Source organism: Columba livia, chromosome Z (genome assembly GCF_036013475.1).
Source record: "Columba livia isolate bColLiv1 breed racing homer chromosome Z, bColLiv1.pat.W.v2, whole genome shotgun sequence".
Taxonomy (NCBI): domain Eukaryota; kingdom Metazoa; phylum Chordata; class Aves; order Columbiformes; family Columbidae; genus Columba; species Columba livia.
Genome location: NC_088642.1, coordinates 17,093,886 through 17,115,061, shown reverse-complemented (window position 1 = coordinate 17,115,061; position 21,176 = coordinate 17,093,886). Strand labels below are relative to the sequence as shown.

Sequence of the window (21,176 nt, the reverse complement as noted above, 5' to 3'; positions counted from 1 at the left end):
GAAATGAAAGCATTTTCACTAGTAAAAAGGCCTAAGCTACTGAAATGGTGGACGTTTTTGTAAATCTTCTAGAGTAGTAGAGCTTAGAGACAGTGGGAAGAAGTAGGACTTGCTAAACTATTACCTGTGCTACAGCTAAAACACTGTTGGCCCAAAAGAACATGAACTAAATGAAAAATTAGCACAGTTTCAAGAAAACTGTAGTGTTAACTGTGTAATTCATCTAACATCTCCAAGCAATAAACAAAGGTAGCTGGGATGGGGAACACCTTATGATGAAACTGGTCCCCACAGATGGAGGTTTCTCTACCTTGTCAAGTGAAATGAACTGCTCTTACCCAAATTATATTTTCATAGAAACAACACTTGTCCCATTTCTCCATGTACACATATAAACCTGAACAAACTTACACAGGTTAGAAAGCTAAAAGATGGAAAGTCTGATAACAGCTACACATCAACAAAGTCATTCAAACTTCTAAACAAATAAAAGTATCAGCTTGGGAAATCTAGGACTCCAGAGAATACCTTAATAAGGTTTCTAACAGGTGTTTAGGAATAGTTTTTCTTTTATAGACACTGTGACTTACCCTCTGGATTGCTCTCTGAAGCCCCTCCTCTGACAACACAGAAGGTCTGAAGACATTAGCCTCACTAGCTCCTCCCTCACCCACACTGATTCTTACCTTCATCTTGGTTGCAGCATCATCTAGTGTTGTGACTTCATGGTCTTTATGTTCCCCAAAAAGCTTGTCAATGGCAGATATTGGGCATTTGCAGTGGTAACAATATGTGTCTGCTTGCACTTTCTTCAGTTCTCTCTGTGGGCTCTCAACTTGAGGAATGTTAGTTGTTGATTTTTCAGGATACATCACCACAAAGCCTGAATCTTCAATCTCAACAGGTGTTCTTTGCTCTGGTTTGTTAACAAATTCGTAACTATCACCAGCATGCTCAAAAGAGTCCCTGTCTTCAAATAATAGCTCCTCATGTGTGAATTGAGATGATATTTCATCTTGCAAAAGTTCTTCTTGTGTAATCACATCATAGTCCATTGACTCAGCAAGATCTCCATAAACATCAGGGTGCCGCTCCGCTCTTTGCAAATCTGGCTTCTCTGTTTGCTGAATGGTAGGGACACAGGAAAGGTTTTCCTGAATATACTGATCATCCTCACTGTCTTCAACAGGAGTCCTGACATATGGGACGTATTTTTCCGTTCGAGGAACTGCTGTTATATTGTGCTGTTCTTCCTGCTTATTGCCAGCTTCTTGATATGCAGCTCCCTGATAATCCACTAGCTGACTATATGCTTGATGACTTGTTTGCTCTGGCAATTCTTCAGTTGTTTCTAAAGGTACATTATCTTCTTCTCTTTGTTCAGTGGCATCACTTCTTGCACCTAAAAGAGTCAGTTTGCTTCCAAAAGGAATAGCATGCGTTGGTTTACAGATTGTTGCTTGAATGTCACTGTCAACCTGGACTTTCTCTTTGTCCACAACAACCTTTCCTGGCACAACCTCAGTTCTGACATGTCGAACATCACCAGACCCCTTCCTGTGTCTGTCCTCTGAACTGTGAACTGCAATTCCTCCACTAAAGGACTCATCCTCTGGTATCTGCTCTGTTGGAGGCCCCAAGGCCTTACTTGGAATTTCATCTTTAAGAATGTATTTTTCAAAATATATTCCTGTTCCATCATCTGTGTCTGAATTTCTACTAGGGAAAGATGCATTAGAATTACCACTTTCCTCATCAGAGGGAGTCTCATCCTTTGTCTTTTCTCCTACTGCTTCTGAATAGAGGTCCTTGTATAAAAATGACAGAGCAGGTGGCTCCTCTAGAAGCTCTGGATTAACTGCAGCAACAGTGGTAGGGAACAACAGAGACCGTTCTAGCACTCCTTCTTCTGAATCAAAGAGTGGTGTCCCTGGTGACTTCCGTTCATCTTCTACATTTGTAACCTTTTTACTGCTAATATCAATTGATTGCTGCAGAGGTAAAGGTTTTAGAGCATCTGCATAGGACTGCATTTTGCTTTCTTCTTTCACAGTACCATAAAAGACTTCATCCAGATCCTCAAGCAGGGAAAACTCCTCTTCCAAAGTATCTACCTCAGTGCTTTCTTTAAAGGATGTGGTTTCTTCCACGGGTTCATCGGGATCTTCCATCACAGGAAACAATGTACTCGGTCTTTCAAAATGTGGCTTAACTGGAGATTTGTCATCAATCAATGTATATTTTTCAAAATAATCCACATCAGCTGTACCATTATTAGGATCCAACACTGCATTATTATTGTTTACTGGCAACATGGGATTTTCTTGTTGAGTTTCTCTAGTTTCCTCAACATCATCAGTTTTCACTACTTCTTTTAGTTCATGGCTTGAAGGATTTCCCACCACTGAGCTTTCTGAAATCTCTGTAGTTGTTTCAGAAGCTAGGGCTCTATGGCATTCATCAGCTAATTTTCTTTTTAATGAAGGATTTGTTTCCAAGTATTCTAGTTTATCTGTCATTTGTTTACTTTCTTCTTGATCAACAGAAAAAATATGTGTAGGAGCATGAATATTGAGTATTTCATAACCTTCTGAAATGATATTAAATAGATCCTTTTGTTCAGTAGGCTCTGGAGCATGCTGACCGTCTTCTACAGTGCTCACATGCTCCATTTCTTCCTCTTCTCCTCTCAGGTAATGTTCAGGCACTTCAGATACTTTGTCTACCTCCAGACGTTGCATTGCTTCAATTTTTGTAGGGTTTCCAATGCTAGTTTCACTCCCTGGAACTTTGTCTGGACCTGGTTTATCTCCTCCCAGAGATGCTAAATCATACCTTTGTGCTCTGTGACTAGTGTCTGAGGACATTCTGTGGGAAATTTCACTTGACATGGAATCAGAAACTTCAAACATATGTCCTTTACTCTTTGTAGCACCATGAACTTGAAGTTCTGTGCAGCTTCCAGCTGGGAGTTGTTTTGATCCAAAATCAGAAGCTTCATTTGGAAAAAGTTGAATTCTTTGCCTGTCTACTTCTGTAGCTCTTACTGGACTAATTGAGCGAGCTTTCACCTCTTCTGCTAGCCAGGTAGCTAGCCCAAAAGATGGAATATCTGGATTCTGCTTTTCGTCAGAACTAGAGCTGACAGACTTCATCTCTCTTGAAGAAAGGTTGCCCTGTTCACCAGAATAATGCTCAGTTTTTTGTGTCACAGTTTCATAACCAAGATCTGACGAAACAACTCTCAGGTGCTCTAAGGACGTATGCTTTTGGTCTGCAAAATATGGTTGCCTTTCATGTCTACCCTCTCCTTCAGTATAAATGCCTGAAACTACGTCAGACTGTCTTCCAAGAATGCCTGCTGCATCAGATACAGATGATGGGATATTTTGTTTCTCTTCATCACCAGTAACAGCCACTGATACTGACTTTTCACGTAATGTATGAAAAGGTACAAATGAATCTGACGACACTCCTTGCTGCTCCGCTACAGGAGTCATCTCTGAGGCTGCAGCCACCGACCTTGGCACTGTCTGCACATCAGATTGCATGTCCTGCTTATCCTGGTCAGCAGTGAGTTTGCGGGGGCCTCTCAGCTGTTCTGATGATGTGTTCAACAAATGATCTTGAGGTTCTTGCTCATTTTGGCCTTGTGTGAACGGTAGAGGCACAGCCTCCAACTGCACTGCCTTCAAGCTTGCTTTCTTAGGTGAATAGAGCTGAATTTTTTGCAATTCTTTTTCATCATGTGGTGCAATTACACTTTTACACTCTGGTTGTGCAGACCGGGCAATAAATGGCTGCAAGCTTTGCTTTTCCTGTTCAGCGAGGGACCATGTGGGAACCAAATATTCAGAGGCTGGTTTTGTATAAGGTGGAATTTCCTGCTGACATGTTTTGTCAGCTGAATAAAATGGAACTGAAGGTTCAGACTCCAGTTTTGAAGGTACAGTTAAATAATCTTGGCTTTCTAGAGTTTCTACTTTATCTGTAGAATATGATAAATTCAGTTGTTCAGATTCTAATTGCATAGCTGTGTGGAAGTAATGTGGAGTCTGTTCTCTCTCTCTTTCAGGTAAAATGACATGTTCAGCCTCTGACTGTACATCCACAGGCAAATATACATGACTTTTTTCATTCTCTGCTTCTTTTCTTGCAAAGAAGAAACCTGACCCGGGCTGGGCAGTTTCTGACTGCTCTGTTTTACAGTGGATGTGAGACAAACCTGAGTGCTTGGGGGACAGGCCTCCAGTTACAGGCGAGGACTTTGGAATTCCTTCAGGTTTTGTTTCAGAGACAGAATGTGAAACATCCAAAGGTACATACACTGTTTGCTCAGTAAGAGATGAATACAGTGTATTTTTTTGGCGCTCTGCTTCCTCAGTGGAAAGGGATACATTTTGTTTCTCAGTTTCCAACTGGGCAGTTAGAGATGAAGTAGCCCCAGTGTCTCGCTTCTCTGAACGTCTTGCTCTCAGCAGGGGCATTTCATGCTTTTCTGCTTTGCCCATAGCACTTAATAAATCTGATTGTTCAAAGTCCAGTTTTGCAGTTGCCGGCTTCTCAGTCCCACCAAAGGTATATGATACAGAAGCTTTTTCTTCTTGCTCTCTTTCAACAACAGAGTACTGCAAATCAATGCACTGCCCTTCAGTTTGGGCCCCATCCTTTCGCTCCATTTCACCCATGAAGTACGACGACTCTGGATGCTCCATCTGGGCACTCTGTGGTTGCTCTGCTTTGCCATAGGAGTGCAATAAATCTGCTGGTTTCATTACATGAGAATATGACAAATCTGGACATTTCAATTTTAGTCGTTCTGTTTGCAACTGCTCTGTTTTTTCTGCGGAATATGAAAAATCAGAAGACGTGAACTGTGTTTGTGCTGTTTCTCGGTGTTCTGTTTTGTCAAGCAACTGTGATAAACCTGCCTGCACTAAGTCTAACTCTGCAGCTGGTTTCTGCTTTTCTTCACCAAGGAAGTGCAAAAAGCCAGGCTGGGCCACTTGCTTTTCCTCTCGTTTGCCAAAGGACTCCAAAAGCTCTGGCTGCTGCAGTACTTCTTGGGCAGGTTGTGAGTGTTCTGGTTTCCCAGATAGATATGATAAATCCATTTCTTCCACCTCAGGCTTTTCAATTTCATGGTGCTCTTGTTGACCAATGTAATATGATGAATCTGGATAGTTTGATTTCTGATGTGTAGCTTTCTCTTCTGTTTCTCTAACAAGATGAGATAGCTGTGGATGTTGCAACTCTGGCAATGCCATTTCTTGTTCTCTTTTGTCAGAAGAATACAATGAACCTGAATGTTCCAGTTCACTTTGAACAGTTTGCATTTCATGTGTGTTACCAAGGAGACATGTTAAATCTTGTTGCCCAAAGTCTATTTGTGCTGCTTCTTGTGACAGTGTTTTGCTAACTGAAAATGATAAACTGGGAAGTTCCCACTCTGAATGTTGCTCTGTTTTTTCAGTGGGATGGGGTGTTATGGGCTGCTCTGATTTCCATTGTGCAGCTGGTGGCTGCTCTGCTTTGTCACTGGAATACGACAAATCTGGATGCCCAGCCTCTGGTTGTGCTGTTCCTCGCCATTCTGTTTTTCCAGTGAAATGCAGCAAGTCGTGATGCTCTGCTTCCACTTGAACAGTTTGTGGTTGCCATGTCTTCTCAGGGCAAGATGACAAATCTGGTTGTTCTAATGCACGTTGTGCAGTTTCTTGTTGCTGAGTCTTATCAGTGGAATATGATAAATCGGAATGCTTCAACTCTTGTTTTGCCATTTCTTGTTGCTCCTTTTTGCCAGAGGAATACAAGTCTGGGAGTTCCCGTTCCAGTGGGGCCCTGTCTGGTTGCTCTGCTGTGCCACCAGAACTTGAAAACATCAGCTGTTCCAATCTCAGTTGTACTGTTTCCTCTGGGTGTACTGTAAAGCTTCCTCTCTCCTGTGTGACCTCCAGTTGTGCACTTTGTTTTTCTTCACTAACAGAAGAGGACAAATCAGGGTGTGGTACTCTGCCCATGGCATCTGAGACGTCTGGATGTTCAAGCTCCCATGGGGCAGCCAATGATGGCTTTGTTTTGACAAAAGAATGCAACAAATTGTGTTCTTTCAACTCTGGCTGTGTTGCTTTATGAGGTTCTGCTGTGCCAACAGAGAATGACAAATCCACATGTTCTGATTTTGTCTGGAAATTTTGCAGTTCTTCTGTTTTCCTCCTAGAGCACTGCAGCTCAGGGTGTTCTGCCTGCATTCCTGCACCTTCCCATTGCTCCTCTGTGCCAAGAGATGATGAAAAATCAGCTGGTTGTTCCTGCACTGGTTGAATCTTTACTTGTCCCTGTACTGTGCCAGTGGAATGCAATAAATCTGGATACTCCAAATCTGCTTCAGCCATTTGAGGTTTCTGTGTTTCACCAATTGAACATGATAAATCCATTACTTCTGCCTCTGGTTGTACGATTTCATAGTGTTCTAATCTGCCAGCAGATAAAGCTGGACGGTTTGATTTCACAAGTGCAGTTTCTTGTTCTGCTTCACTAACAGAATAAGATAACTGTGAATGTCCCAGTTCTGGCTGTCCTTTCTCACCTTGTGCAGCCTTTATGAAAGAATGCAAGAAGCCTGGCTGCTCCTCTTGAGCAGTTTGTGCTCTCTCTGTTTCACCAGGCCAGGATGATGGAGCTGTCTTTCCCAATACCAGTTGTGTATATTCTTGTGTTTGTGTTTTATCAGTGAAATATGATATATCAGGATGCTTTGGTTCTGTTTTTTCAATTTCTCTTTGCTCTTCTTTTCTGCTATGAGTTGATACCTCTGGAGCTCCTAGCTTCTCCTTTGTAGCTTGTGGATGCTCTGCTCTGCTGACAGACTGTCTCTCATTGAGGTGTCCTGAAGCTGTGTGCTCCATCCCTCGCTGCCCCACTTTGTCAGCGGGGGATGCCAAGTCCACTTGGAGCAGCTCTGGCTCAGAAGGTGTTTTGGCATGAACAGGCAAAGCATCCGGCTGTTCCAACTCCAGCTGAGTTGTTTCCTGCACCTTGTCACGGGAACATATTAGACCAGGGTGTTTGCGTTTCACCTGTGCAGTTTGCAGTCCTCCTGCTTTGGAAACAGAATAAGACAAGTCAGGATGTCCCTGCCCTGGTTCTGCCGTTTCTTCTCCTGCTGTGCCCACAGCATCGACCACATGTGGGATTTCTGCTTCTAGCTGAACTGTTTTATGTTCTGCTTTTCCAAAGAGATAAGCTTGCTCTGTTTCTTCTGCTCTTTGTAGGCCCTCTGTGATGTCCAGAGGATATATCACATCAGCATGCTGTGCCTCTGGTGGGGCTGTTTTGTCATCCAGCCTGTTAACCGAAAATGATAAACCTGGTTGTTCTAAGTCCTCCTGGACATGTTTTAATTGCTCTGTTTTACCAGGAGAATGTGATAACTTTTCTTGCTCTAACTGCTGTTTTGCAGTTTGCTGCTGGTTTTCTCTGCCAACAGAAATTTTTCTGTGTTTCTGATCTAATAGTACTACTTCTTGTTCGGTTGATTCATCAGTGGAATGTGACAAATCAGGATGTTTCGTTTCCCATAGTGCAACTTCTGGCTCATTTGCTTTGCCAGGGGAATACATGAAATCTGGATGTTTTGATTCTATTTGTGTAGTTGCTGGGGAAGCTCTTTTTCTGGCCATTTTAGGCAATTCTTGATGTTTAGATTCAAACTCTTGAGTTGATTGTTCTTTGGCTTTACCAAAGGAAAATGATAAATCTGTATATTTTGAATCCAATTGTGAACCTTCTTGCTGGTTTTTTTGGTCACCAGAACACGACAAATTTAGGTATTTAGATTCCACATCCATACTTTCGACTTGCGCTGTTTCACCCAGGGTTCCTGGTGAATCCGGATGTTCTGATTGTCCTTGTGTTTCTCCCATGGAATATGAGAGCTCTGGATGTCCCAGCTCCTGCTCCATGATGTCACCTGGTTTTTCTTCACCGTCATGTGAAAAATCTGGACGTTCCATCACCAGTGGTGCAGTTTCTTGTTTCTTCGAACGAAATGGTAAGGTTGGATGTTTTAACTTTTTCTGTTGTTCAGCTTCTTGAAAGGAATATGACAAATCTGGATATTCTGAACTGATTTCTGTTTCCAGTGGAGCTTCTTTTCTGCTGGAAGATGACAAAAATGTTTGCTCCAGCTCTGGATGTAGTATTTCTGATTTGTGTTGTGTCATTTTCTCCTGCATGTCTGTACTTACATAAAATGTCTCTTCTGGATATGCTGGCTCAGTTTGCATTTCTTCTTGCATTTGTTCACTGAAAGAATACGACAAAGATGGATGCACTGACGCTGGTTGAGCTATTTCTTGCTCCGCCAAATTAATTTGGTCTGTAACCTGTGGCTCTTCTTTCCGCCAGCTTTCGGACAAATCTGAATACTCCATTTCCATTTGCATAGCTTTATGTTGGGCTGTTTCCTGCTGTTCCAGCTCCCTTTGTAAGGTATCTTGTTGTTCCATTTTGCCAAATGAATAAGATATATCTGGCTGGGCCACATCCAGCAATGATGTTTCTTGTTGCTGACCACCAGCAGTGGAGCAGGAGGGAAGGGTCTGCTCCTGCTCCATCTGTGCCATTTCCCAGGGCTTTGCTGTGTCAGTCAAATATGAGGAGCCCAAAGATCCTGCCTCCACTCCTTCTTGCACTGCTTCTCCAGTGGTAAATGAGAAATCCATGTTTTCTGAAGCTAGTTGTGCATTTTCGTGTTGCTCTTCTTCGCTAATGAAACGTGATGGCTCTGGACCTTCTAAGTCTCTTTGTACAGCTTCTTGTGCTGTTTCTCCCTGGGAATATGGCAAATCTTCTTGTTCCAACTTTGGTTGCAATATTTCCTGTTTTTTTGTTTTGCCAGTGGAATATGGTGTCTCTGGCTGTTCTGCCCTCAGCTGGGAGGTTTCATGTTGCTGTTCTTTTCCAGCAGGATGTGACAAAACTGGATGCTCTGACTGCAGTTGTGCGGTTTCTCCCTGCACTCCCTCAGCACGGTAATACAGCTTACCTCCAGGCTGTGACTCCTGCTGCACAGGCTGTGGCTCTTCTCTTTTGTCACAAAAATATGATGTAAGAGAATTGTCCACATCTGCTTGTGTGAATTCTTGCTGCTTTGTTTCACTTGTGGGACCTGGTAAATGTTCTGTTTCCAGATATCCAATTTGCTGTGTCTCAGCTCTTATGGTGGAATCTGGTATATCTGGGTGTACCAACTGAAGTTCTGCAGTGCTTTCTGTCTCTGCCTCTTCCGTCAAACACGATAAATCTGTAGGTACCAGTGCAGGTTGTGCTGCTTCTTTTTGCTCTGCATCTTCAGGAGAATAAGACTCTGGCTGTTCCAGCTGAAAAGGAGCAGATTTTTGCTTTTCTGTTTCTTCCCTGAAAAAAGAAAAGTCTGGATGCTCCATCTCCAGCTGTGCACTCTCCGATTCTGCCATTTCTTCTCTGGAATATGAGAAATCTGGGTGCTCTGTCTTCAGCTGTGCACCTTCTGATTCCTCCACTTCTTCTCTGGAAAAAGAAAAGTCTGGATGCTCCATTTCCAGCTGTATACTCTCTGATTCTTCTGTTTCTTCCTTTGAAGAAAAATCTGGATGCTCTATCTCCAGTTGTGAACTCTCTGATTCCTCTGTTTCTTTTGTGGAAAAAAGCATTTCTGAACATTCTGTCTCTAGTTTTGCAGTCTCTGATTCTTCCACTTCATCCTTGGAATATGAGAAATCTGGATGGTCTGTCTCCAGTTGTGCACTCTCTGATTCCTCTGTTTCTTTTGTGGAAAAAAGCATTTCTGAACATTCTGTCTCTAGTTTTGCAGTCTCTGATTCTTCCACTTCGTCCCTGGAATATGAGAAATCTGGATGTTCTGTCTCCAGTTGTGCACTCTCTGATTCCTCTGTTTCTTTTGTGGAAAAAAGCATTTCTGAACATTCTGTCTCTAGTTTTGCAGTCTCTGATTCTTCCACTTCGTCCCTGGAATATGAGAAATCTGGATGTTCTGTCTCCAGTTGTGCACTATCTGGTTCTTCCATCTCTCCCCTGGAAAAAGAGAAGTCTGGACGCTCCATCTCCATCTGTGCACACTCCAATTCCTCTGTTTCTTTCTTGAAAAAAGAGAAGTCCGGATGCTCTGTCTCCATCTTTGTTCTCTCTGATTGCCCAACTTCTTTTCTGGAATATGAGAAACCTGGGTGCTCCATCTCCATTTGTGCACTCTCTGTTTGTTTGTTTTTTCCAATGTGACCCAAATCTACTGCTTTACCTACAGGTGAAGTTTTCTGAGTTTCTTGTGGTTTTGTGCGATCAGGGTATGAAATGCTGAAATATTTAGAATCTATCTTTTCAGGAATAGGTGTATTTAGTTTAATTCCTTGCTCTTCTGCTTCTTGAAGGGAAGATGAAAAGTCTCGTTCTGACTCTGTTTGCTTCTCTAAGTGAATATTTTTGGTTTCTTGTGGTGAGGTCTTTTCACCCTCTTCTTTTTTAACAGAAGACAGTAGACCTGGAGGCTCGGTTTCTGACAGTACAGTTGTTGATGAGTGACACTCAGTTTCTTGCTTCTCTGTTTCACCCACAGAATGTGGTAAAAGCACGTGTTCAGACTCAGTTTGTGCAGTTTCCGATGACTGAGGAATAATATCCTCCTGTCTTGTTTCAGACAGAGTGGAATATTTGTGTTTAGCTGATGGAGCACCAGGTAAGAAAGACTGAACTGCTGACTTCTGTGCTTCCCTCTCAGGATGTTCTGACATGGATGCTCTACGCAAAATAGGTTGGGTACTTTGTCTACCTAATTCACTGTCTACGGAAACAGACTGTGGTGCAGAATTGGGCTGAATTTCCTGCTCCTTTGGTTCATCCAGAAGACCTGAAGCTGTCAGCAGAGACTGGTCTGATTTCTGGTTTGCAGTTTCAGCTGAGGGAAATGGCACTTGTTTCTCTGGATTATCATCAGACTCTAATAAAATGGAGGCTGATTCCTCTGTCAATGATGTTTTCTCTGCAGGTGAATAACTTTGATGCTTCCTGGCTTCTTCAGGAAGGCAGGACTTGCGTGACTGCCCCAATACCTGATCTGGAGTCTCCAGAAGAGAGTCTTTTCTTTCTTCATGTTGAGGAGTTGTTTTTGCACCAAAGCTTGAAAACCTGCTTGTTTTACCTTTCATTTTAGTGGGTTTAATACTAACATCTTTAGTAGTAAGCTGTTTTTTAAGAGGCGTTGTTGGTGAAGTATAGATTTGATATGATTGTGCTGCGAGTTTCTCCCTTATCTCCTTTTTTCTCTCAGATGGCGTTGTAAGATCTCTACTTAGTCTTTGGAAAGCTTTTAGGTCTGTTCTTTCTGAAAGTGAACTGAACTTCTGCAATTTTTCTTTTACTGATGTTTCAAGGAACTGTTCAGAATCTCCAGAAACTGAGCTACTTCTCCGGACTCTGATTTTCTCCAATGTTTCAGGGTCTGGCCCGGTGCCTCCAAATATTGAGTTGAACAGCTGGATTCTAGCTTGTACTGGTCCTCCAAGGATTGGCCCTACTTTTCTCAGTCTGCTCTCTCTAAATATTGACGGTATCGGAGCACGTTTTACTGGTTCTTCTGCGATGTTCTCTAGATCTTCTTTGTCGTCCAACATCTCCTCATCTGTGTTTTGTGCTTCCACCTGTTCAACGTTCAACATGGAGGCCTGCACATCTCCTAGAACAGTTCTTGGTTCTTGCCTCTGCATTCCAGAAGAGTCACGTTTTTTATTGCCCTGGCCTCCCTTCAGCCTTGTAGCCATTGGCACCCTATTTGAAGATTTGCGCTTCCTTTTCCGAACAATCTTACCTTCATCCATAATAAAGATAACTTTTCCTGGAGGAGAACCTACTGGTGAACTTTCCATACTGTAAAGATCAGAAGTTGTACTAGTTTCTGAGGTCCAGGGAGTAGAACATCTGCTCGAGCTGGTTTCCCAGGTTATCCCACTGTCTTCACTTTGAACCGTTACCATAGAAAACGAAGGGTTAGTCATGATGTACTGCAGCTTGGGTTTCACATCTTCGCTTTGGATAATGTCTTTCAAACTAAAAAAAAGAAGAAAAAAGAAAAAGAAAGCCACAAAATCACACAACAAATTAAATTATTGTAGTAAGATACAAATTTTTGCATTAAAGCAAAAATACTTTTCAAAATCGTAAAAATATTGCATGTGCATAAATGTAGTTTTGGTAAATTTTTGTGAAACTGCATGTTGCAAGGTTAGTTTAATGAAGAGGAGGTGTTTACATTCTCTGATAATGCAGGAAAAAGAGTCTTTGATCTGACCTTGTTTTGCCACTGCGAGATTAAGCTGATTCTGGGGCTATTCTCCAGTGCCTTGGTTATCTCACAGTATAGTTGAAACTTTGCATTAAACACTTATAAGATACTGTCAGTGTTTAATAGCACCCACACTTGCTCTGCCGGAGTGTGAGTGATTATACAATGCTCAAAGGAGTACAGAATCTGCCTGCTACTTTGTTACTGTCTTCTCATATGTTTCATCCTCTAGCCACTCTACATCTTTAACAAAGTAATTTAGAGTACATTCAATAGTTAAAATATACTGAGCCCTTCCAAAATGAAATAACAATATTTTACAAAGCTAACTTCACACCTTTCGATATGCAATCAGAACACTATCGAACACTGCAATTAAATCTCGCCCAATCCAAAAAAATGCTGGAGAAATATTTTCTGTGAAGCTTTAGGAAAAACACGTAAAGAAACAAAAAACCTCAAAACAGTTTTAGCAATAAGGGTGTAAAGAATATAGATATATATAAAGAATATATATATATATATATATATATAAATATATAAATATATATATATAAAAATAAGTATTTTTAGGATTACAACAGTTCTTTAAAAACAAAACAAAACAAACAAAAACAAAAGCCAAAAGCAAAACAAAACATAGAAAAGTTAATTACAACACTCAACCCCAATATTTCTTGAGTAGACAGTAGTTTATTTAGGGGAATTGTTTTAGTAGGTGATGGAAGCAAAGGCAGAGGCTTCAGCAGAGCAGAAGTGGTGAATTCTCTCTCACTCACATGGAAAGATACAAACTTACGGCCACACAGCATCCTACTGCCACTCAACACAGGGAAAGGCCACTTCCCAGGTGATTAAGATTAAGCACTTCTTCAGCAAGGGTGAAGAAATCTGGCTCCTGGAGAAGCAGAACCCAGCTGACCAGTGCCCGGCACCAGGTGGGTGCCAGGGGTCCCTGCAGAGATGGCGGACAGCCCTGATGGTACTAGCAGAGCTGGCCTTACCTTTCCATGAATTTGCTCTTCGGAGCAGAGAAAAAGAAGGGCTTCTCTGGGCTGGCCCATGCTGTAGTCTCTACAGACTGATTCACAGATCACCTTATCTCTGATGACTGCAGTGCTAACTGAAGGCTGAAGTCACTCTGTGGGACAAATGCCTGACCAGGCAGTGGAGGGACAACACAGCATCAAAGTGCAGTGATGGGCTGTGAAGTCAGCTGTGGTGACTGGGCTGCTCTGGAGACTGTAACTAACAGCAGGATAGCTTGGACTAAAGCCCACAATTCAAAGCAAGTCTGACAGTGCAAAACAAAATAATAATGTCTTAGACAAAAACAAACAAACAAAACAAAACCAGCCCTCAAACAAATACAAAATCCAGGTGATACAGCTGATTATTTGCCCTGGTGTAGCATCCTCTAGCAAGGCTAGATCCATACGGTAAGACTTACAGGTTGGAGGAAGAGGCAAAGCAAAAAAAATCTATTCCAACTTTGCTGCTAGCTTTTCCTTTATCAGTTTCATGACTTAGCATTAGGTTGACCTGTGTGAAATTAAAATAAAATAAAATAAAATAAAATAAAATAAAATAAAATAAAATAAAATAAAATAAAATAAAATAAAATAAAATAAAATAAAATAAAATAAAAGTAGCGACAGTCTAAGGAAGCCTTCAAGTCCTATTTGAGCCCACAATAACAGATACCTAATATTTTTTTAGATTTTTCAACCTCTAAATAACCTATTTTGCTGTGGCTAGCAGGTGGAGGGAGGTGATTCTGCCCCTCTGCTGTGCTCTGGTGAGACCCCACCTGGAGTCCTGTGTCCATCTCTGGAGCCCTCAGCACAGGAAAGACATGGACCTGTTGGAGAGGGACCAGAGGAGCCACAGAAATGATCAGAGGCTGGAACAGCTCTGTTGTGAGGACAGGCTGAGAGAGTTGGGGTTGTTCAGCCTGGAGAAGAGAAGGCTCCAGGGAGACCTTATTGCGGCCTTTCAGTACTTAAAACGGGCCAATAAGAAAGATGGGGACAGACTTTTTAGCAGGACAAGGGATGCTGGTTTTAAACTGAAGGAGGGGAGATTCAGACTAGACATGAGGAAGAAATTTTTTACAATGAGGGTGGTGAAACACTGGCCCAGGTTGCCCAGAGAGGTGGTCGATGCCCCATTTCAGGGGACATTCAAGGCCAGGCTGGATGGGCTCTGAGCAACATGATCTAGTTGGAGATGTCCCTGCTCATTGCAGGGGGGTTGGACTAGGTGAGCTTTGAAGGTCCCTTCCAACCCAAACCATTCTATGACTATGTGATTTTTCTGCACACCCCACACAGAACAGAGCAGCACTCCCATTTCAGCTGATATTAGTAATAATGGGTTGTCCTGGCCCTGCCTATGCAGAAAGCTTGAGTTATTCACATCATTGTCTCATTTCCAAGGTTGCGGTCACAGCTCGTACGCTACAGTATAATGAGGTGGTGCTTTGCAGTTTTTAGACCAGAATGGTAGACACACATGCCAAGCATTTTCTGCCAACATACTTCCAGATGCTGCTTAAGTTTTGTATTCAATTTGCATGCTGCACAGCAGTAGCTGAAAGACCTCTCTCTAGTCAGAGGAGCTGTCTGCCATTGCAAAAAGATGTTCACAAAGTTTCAGCTCCATAAATGCAGATGTGAAGTTATTGACACCCAGGAACAAGAGCCAGTGCTGCCTTTTTTCCACATAGCCACTCCTGTTGGCATGAGTGCTGTCTATCTGTTATTTCCATGCCAGGACATTGGCTAAAACCTTTTTTTAATTCTTGGAGACACTAACAACTTGCTTTGTGCTTCTGTCATAATAGCCCAAAGCCACAGTTTTGTTCTCACCTCCTGCTGCCTCGCACAGCCCTCTGCTTCTCCCTGCAACTTCTGTGCTGTGTCTGCTGGGATTTCAGGTTTCAGGTCCAGGCCAGCAGGCTGAGCAAACGTTCTGTTGTGTATCACACCAGGGAAGGGTTTTCACCTCCCCAGCTGCTGGAGCAGTCATGTTCAGACACGCTGGCTGAGGCCTGTTCAGCTGTACACCACCACACAGAAGCACAGCCTGCCCATCAGCTTTCTAAAATCCTCCAGAGCCCCCCATCTTTCTCTTCACCTCAGACCTTGTCACTCTACTCCCAGTATCATAAATTATTTTTGCTGTTTGCTGCATAACACCTGACAGGCTGAAAACAATCCAGATAAAACAACTGAGATGTCAAGCTGTGGCAGGGGCCTGTACTGACAAGATCTCCCATCCCCCAAAGGCTCCTATGTGAGCCCTGCAGGCACAGCACAGGGGAGGTGGAAATCCATATTGGCCAGCTTGCCTTCCCAGTTGAAGGAAATATTTTGGTTTTCTGTATTTGTGCTTTTGTTCTGTACATTCCTGTAGTTTCTGCCTCTACCACACTGCTCCTTTTCCGCTACAGCAATCAGTATGCCCAGCAAGGGTCCCTGCTTATTGCTCTGCATTTCCTAGGTCTATAACTCATCCTCTTCTTCAGGGTAAGAGAATCAGGAGTGTCAGGAAGTCTCTATTTTACATCCAGCCTTTCACTTTTTAACTTACTGCTAACTTTGGTATTAATGATGCCCCTTCTGGCCACATAATGGCTCATGCATCTGTCCAAATTCAAATGAATAATTATCTAAAAGCAATAAGACAGCTGTTTACTCGGCTACGAAGCTGATTTTTATTAAGAGTAGCTGGGAGCTGGGAGTTGGGCCAGTCTCACACATCTTGTTCCATGCCTGACACTTGCAAATCTCTGGGAAGGGACACAAACTGCTGCGATGTTGGTCTCTGTCCCAGCCATTAGGTCATGGTATTGCTGGTGGCATCACCTGTTAGCATTATTTAGTTGTTTGTAAGACTACTTTTAAACACACTTGAGTCACCGAATTACAGAATCACAGAATGTCAGGGATTGGAAAGGACCTCAAAAGATCATCTAGTCCAATCCCCCTGCTGGAGCAGGAACACCCAGATGAGGTTACACAGGAATGTGTCCAGGCAGGTTTTGAATGTTTCCAGAGAAGGAGACTCCACAACCTCTCTGGGCAGCCTGTTCCAGTGTCTGTCATCCTCACTGTGAAGAAGTTTCTTCTCATATTTAAGTGGAACCTCTTGTGTTCCAGTTTGAACCCATTGCCCCTTGTCCTACCATTGGTTGTCACTGAGAAGAGCCTGGCTCCATTGTCATGACACTCACCCTTTACATATATTTATAAACATTAATGAGGTCACCCCTCAGTCTCCTCTTCTCCAAGCTAAAGAGACACAGCTCCTCAGCCTTTCCTCATAAGGGAGATGCTCCCCTCCCTTTATCATCTTTGTTGCCCTGCACTGGACCCTCTCCAGCAGTTCCCTGTCCTTCTGGAACTGAGGGGCCAGAACTGGACACAGTATTCCAGGTGTGGTCTCACCAGGGCAGAGTAGAGGGGAAGGAGAACCTCTCTCAATCTACTAACCACCCCTCTTCTAATACACCCCAGGATGTCATTGGCCTTCCTGGCCACAAGGGCACAGTGCTGGCTCATGGTCATCCTGCTGTCCACCAGGACCCATAGGTCCCTGTCCCCTACACTGCTCTCTAACAGGTCTGGCTGCAGGGGGCCACCAGCATGGACTGGGATGTTGGGGGGTGTCATCAGTAGTGCCGCTCCCCACCACAATGTCCCTGGTCCCTGCCCTGAAGCTTTGCCCCATTCTGCTGGTCCCACTGCCCAGCAGCACCAGCCACTCCTGGCTTTCCCGTGCTGGCAGCCAGCAGCAGACAAGCGGCCCTACCAGACCCTTCCACGCTGGCCTCATCCAGGAAACAAAAATCACACACCCTTTCCCCACACCTTTGAGGAGGGCATTGCAGACTTTTCTGTGTGAAGACAAATCCGCAGCATTCCCCCTCCCACCCTTTCTTTCCCACCACCGCAGCTGCCACCATTCCTGCCAGCCTCTCTCCTGGATGCTGCAGCATTGCCTGTGGGGCAGGCAGCCCCTTCTCCACTCTGCTTCCTCTTTCAGCTCTTTCACCAACCATTCTAAGCTAGACTTGGCTCTAAAGCTTCCACACCTCTGGCCTTCTTGGGGAAGGACTGCTTCATAAAAAAAAGGAAATGGTCTTAGGTTGTCACTAAATGACTAAAGTCAGCTCCATACCCTTTCCAGACAAACAAGCTACCTGGAAACCCATGCAAATCGGCTGCAGAGCCATTTTTATGTAAGCTCTGTGCACAGGCACATCCAGAGACCTCCCTGTTGCATAAGGAAAGCAGATAGGAATGGTTCAAGAGACAGAACAGTGTCAGAGGAGCTCACCCATCACATAGTTGTTAGAGACACAGATATTTCAGTGGGTACGTAAACCAGCTAACCAGTAAAATATTTTACTAAAGCTAGACTGTATTCTCACCATTATCAAGAGAAAAAATAGAACCTATTAACTTCATACTCATGTTTGCCTTAAAACACACAATACAGGCTTTCAAAATATTTTCTCTGTTTGGACGATTAATTCTACATGGAGCTAGAAACAAAAACCATCTGCCACGATGCACCTACCTCACAAGTTAAAATGCCCCAAAGCAAGAAAATATTGCACGAACTCTCTGAAGATTGGTGGGTTATTTATGCTGACAAGGATATGAGGCCACATCCTATAATAGGTTCTGATGCTGTGTGTATCACTACTTGCAAAAAAACCTGTGTTAGGAAACCAAATTATTTAAAGATTACATTGAAAAGGGTAATAAAGATGTGAAACCGAAACTCTTCTGCTTTTTATGTGCATGCATCAGAATTTTGGGGCAAGTTATAACATCTGCTGCAGCTTTTGGGATTTTATTCCCCACAGCTGCTGCAGAGGGACTGGTGTGCAAGTGGAGTGGGTCGGTCAGGGCTCAGGGGCTGGTGTCCTGGGGAAACGCCGGGGGCCTTCCGCTGCTTTCACACGGGCACTTGCTGACCTTGGGCCATCCATCCTGCTGCATAACTCTCTCACAGCGTAGGTATGAGGATATTTAGCATGCTTGAAAGTTGAAGTAGGAGCCAAGGGGGAATTTCTCACTGATTGCAACGTTGCACAACCAGGTGCTGTTCAACTGCATGCAGAGGAGGAAGACAAAAGCAGCAGAGCACTTGGGGTTGTTAAAAATAAATCAGTGACAGCAGGGTTCAGGGCAGGCTGTCTTCAGCCAAGTTTGTGTTTTGGTTATACTTGCTCTAAGCTATGTTTCCAAAGCACACACACGAATAATAATAATAAAAAAAAATGTTCTGCAACAGGGCCTTGAAAACCTTCTTGTCAACAAATAATTAGATTAGAGCCTAAGTGTATCTCAGGGGCTCAGCCCAGCTGTTCTTGCTTAGCCAGCACCTCCCAGGAGCTCTGCCCAGGCACTTAGCACAGGCGGCCTTGAGCCCAACAACCATGGTGACATTTTGCAACAACAAAATGTAAACAACCAGAAAGTCAGCTTTATTTAACTTCACTAAGCTATTGCAGAGTGCTCAGTGCACTTACCATATCTGCAGCAAACCCAAAACTTTACATCTCCTTTAGCCTAGTTAAACTAATCAAATGGAGTTAAATATACTCAGTTACCACTGAGCACAGCTGTTAAAAAACTCTGCAGTAGACTCTGACCATTCTTATTAGTAAGACAGTTAAAGACAGAGAAAAACCCTGTAATGCTGATAACTGAGAGCTGAAGGAAATGGTTGCTGAGATCCAATTACACAGCGAGATGCAACACCTGAGTGCATTGTGGAGGCTGCCAGCCAGAAGCAAGACCCAGCTGAGGGGGGCTGCCAACAGCTGGCCATGGAGAAGCCGCCCTCCCAGCATGAGTAGCAAACAACTGCAAGGCTACACAGATTTCCCTCTCTTTAAGGGAAAAGTTAGCCATCCCCAGTGATGTTTTACAATTTGAGTTTTGTTATTAGCCATTTAATTGCAGGTTGCATTAAAAAATATCCAGTCATTTCCTGTTTTAGTTGTCCACAGTGAGTAGCTCCACTACTCCAGCTCCAGCTGGTTTTCTCATAGGGTTGCACCCCCACGCAAGCAGCATTTATCAGCACATAACCCCTGTCTCTGCCACTCCAGGACTGAAGAGCCAACACATCAGGAGAAAGGCAGCAATACACACCAGGTTTCTTTGGCAAACTAGCTCTCTACTCCCTCTGCAAGGAGGTTTTGCTACAGGCCTGGGCTATGCTTTGCTGTTTAACTTTCGTTCCCATAGCACTTGGGGTGGCTTTAGGCTGCACAGAGCCTCCCTACCTCTCTTCTGCTGTCTTCTTCTCTCCCAGTGACCAGCAGCAATGTTCAGAAGTGCTTTGAACTATGATACACCCAGAGCAGTTTGTAAATGCAGGATGGCTCCACAGCACTGAGGTTTTAGGAACCGCACGACCCAAATTTCCTAAAAAGCAGGTTTGTGGAGATACCTTAAACTGTCAACAGTTCTTCCTATGGTATCCACCCAAAGCTGAGAGGCTTTACTCAAGAAACCTTGCGACCCAATAGGTGCAGGGGACTCTCAGGCCTCCCTGTCTGTTTCTGAACCCAGGCGGGGGGTCCGTCCCCGCCGATCGGGTTGCAGACGCCTCCGCATCCTGCCCAGGACCGGTGCCATGGGCTGGGCGCCAGGCCACCAGCTCGCTTGTTATTTTCCTGGCAGTAGGAGCACAATATTAGGACGAACTGTCTCTATGTCATAGTTACTAAGGAAATTATTTTTTTTCTTCTTTTTTAATTTAAGTGGTGAAATATTCCTCATTCCACCCTAAAAATCAGACACATAAATTGTGACTGGCGGTGGTGAGCACATACAGCAAGTTCTTCCTTTTATGGGGAAGAAGAGACCAAAGAGGAAGAGACAAGCGGAAAAGTAGAAAGGGCCACAAAAAGGAACAAATTTCAATGTGCAGTCATAATTTTTGACCATTTTCTCCCTAAGAAGCATATCTCCAGAGCATTTAGGATTGATATGTGACAAGAGAGTCAGCCAGGGGAGGAGGAGGAGAGGGAGATGCCATTTGAGCTGGCATGCCAGAGGATCTTTAAATAGAAAAGCTTTCAGGGAGCTCAGGGCATACACATACTGCATAAAACTTAATTACAGCCTTTCCCATCAGAAACACCCCCAATTAACAGCTCTCCCCACTTCTTATCTGCAGCAACTGGGGAACAGAAGGAGGAAAGGCACTAAAACCAGCACTGGGCCCCAAATTCTGGCATCCTCCCGGGCTGGTGCTTTGGGGTAGAATGCCAGCTTCCCCCGAGGCTGAGGGTCCCTGAGGAGGCAGTACCTGTTAGTCAGCTCCTCCGCTTCCTCCGGGTCCACAGCCTCCTCCTCCTCCTCTTCTTCTTCCTCTTCTTCCTCCTCCTCTTCTTCTTCTTCCTCTTCTTCTTCATCCTCTACGAAGGAGGAGGTCTCAGACGCCCTGTCGCACTCGGCGCCGCGGTACCCCTCCATGCCCTTCTTAGCTCAGGCCCTCGCCGGTGATTTTTACCCCCGACCCTGTCCTCCCCAGGGTTGCCTGAAGCAACTGTCATCCCCAGCAGCTCTCGCTTCTCCTGACTCAGGGCAGGCTTTAAATAGAAGGCAGCAAAGTTACACAGCGCCGGGCCGTGGCCGGTCCCACCCCAGGTCCTAGCACCAACCGGGCACCCGGACACGTGGCAGAACCCGACGGGCATCGCTGCGGGAGAAGGGGTTTTACAGCAGAGACGGGGGAGCTGGGGCCCCATCAGACCTTCCCAAGCCACCTCCAGCAAATTTGGGATGGACGGCACAGATGGAGCAGA

At 44.1% G+C, this 21,176-nt stretch overlaps 1 protein-coding gene across 2 annotated transcripts in view; it reads right to left on the bottom strand.

Annotated features, from left to right (window-relative positions):
* Nucleotides 1-20,953, bottom strand: part of CMYA5 (cardiomyopathy associated 5) — a 47,105-nt gene extending 26,152 nt beyond the window's left edge. Inside the window, exons 1-2 of one of the 2 annotated variants that reach the window (XR_010469243.1) lie at nucleotides 20,678-20,953; nucleotides 687-12,102 (exon numbers count right to left, since the gene is read on the bottom strand). Coding sequence is in view for 1 of the 2 variants with exons in the window: in XM_005505948.3 (XP_005506005.2) it covers nucleotides 687-12,102; nucleotides 20,678-20,844 (11,583 nt within the window). In the remaining variant the exon portion in view is untranslated. The remainder of the gene's footprint in view (nucleotides 1-686; nucleotides 12,103-20,677) is intronic. The other variant, XM_005505948.3, reaches the window with a different exon arrangement.
* Nucleotides 20,954-21,176: the final 223 nt, after the last annotated feature.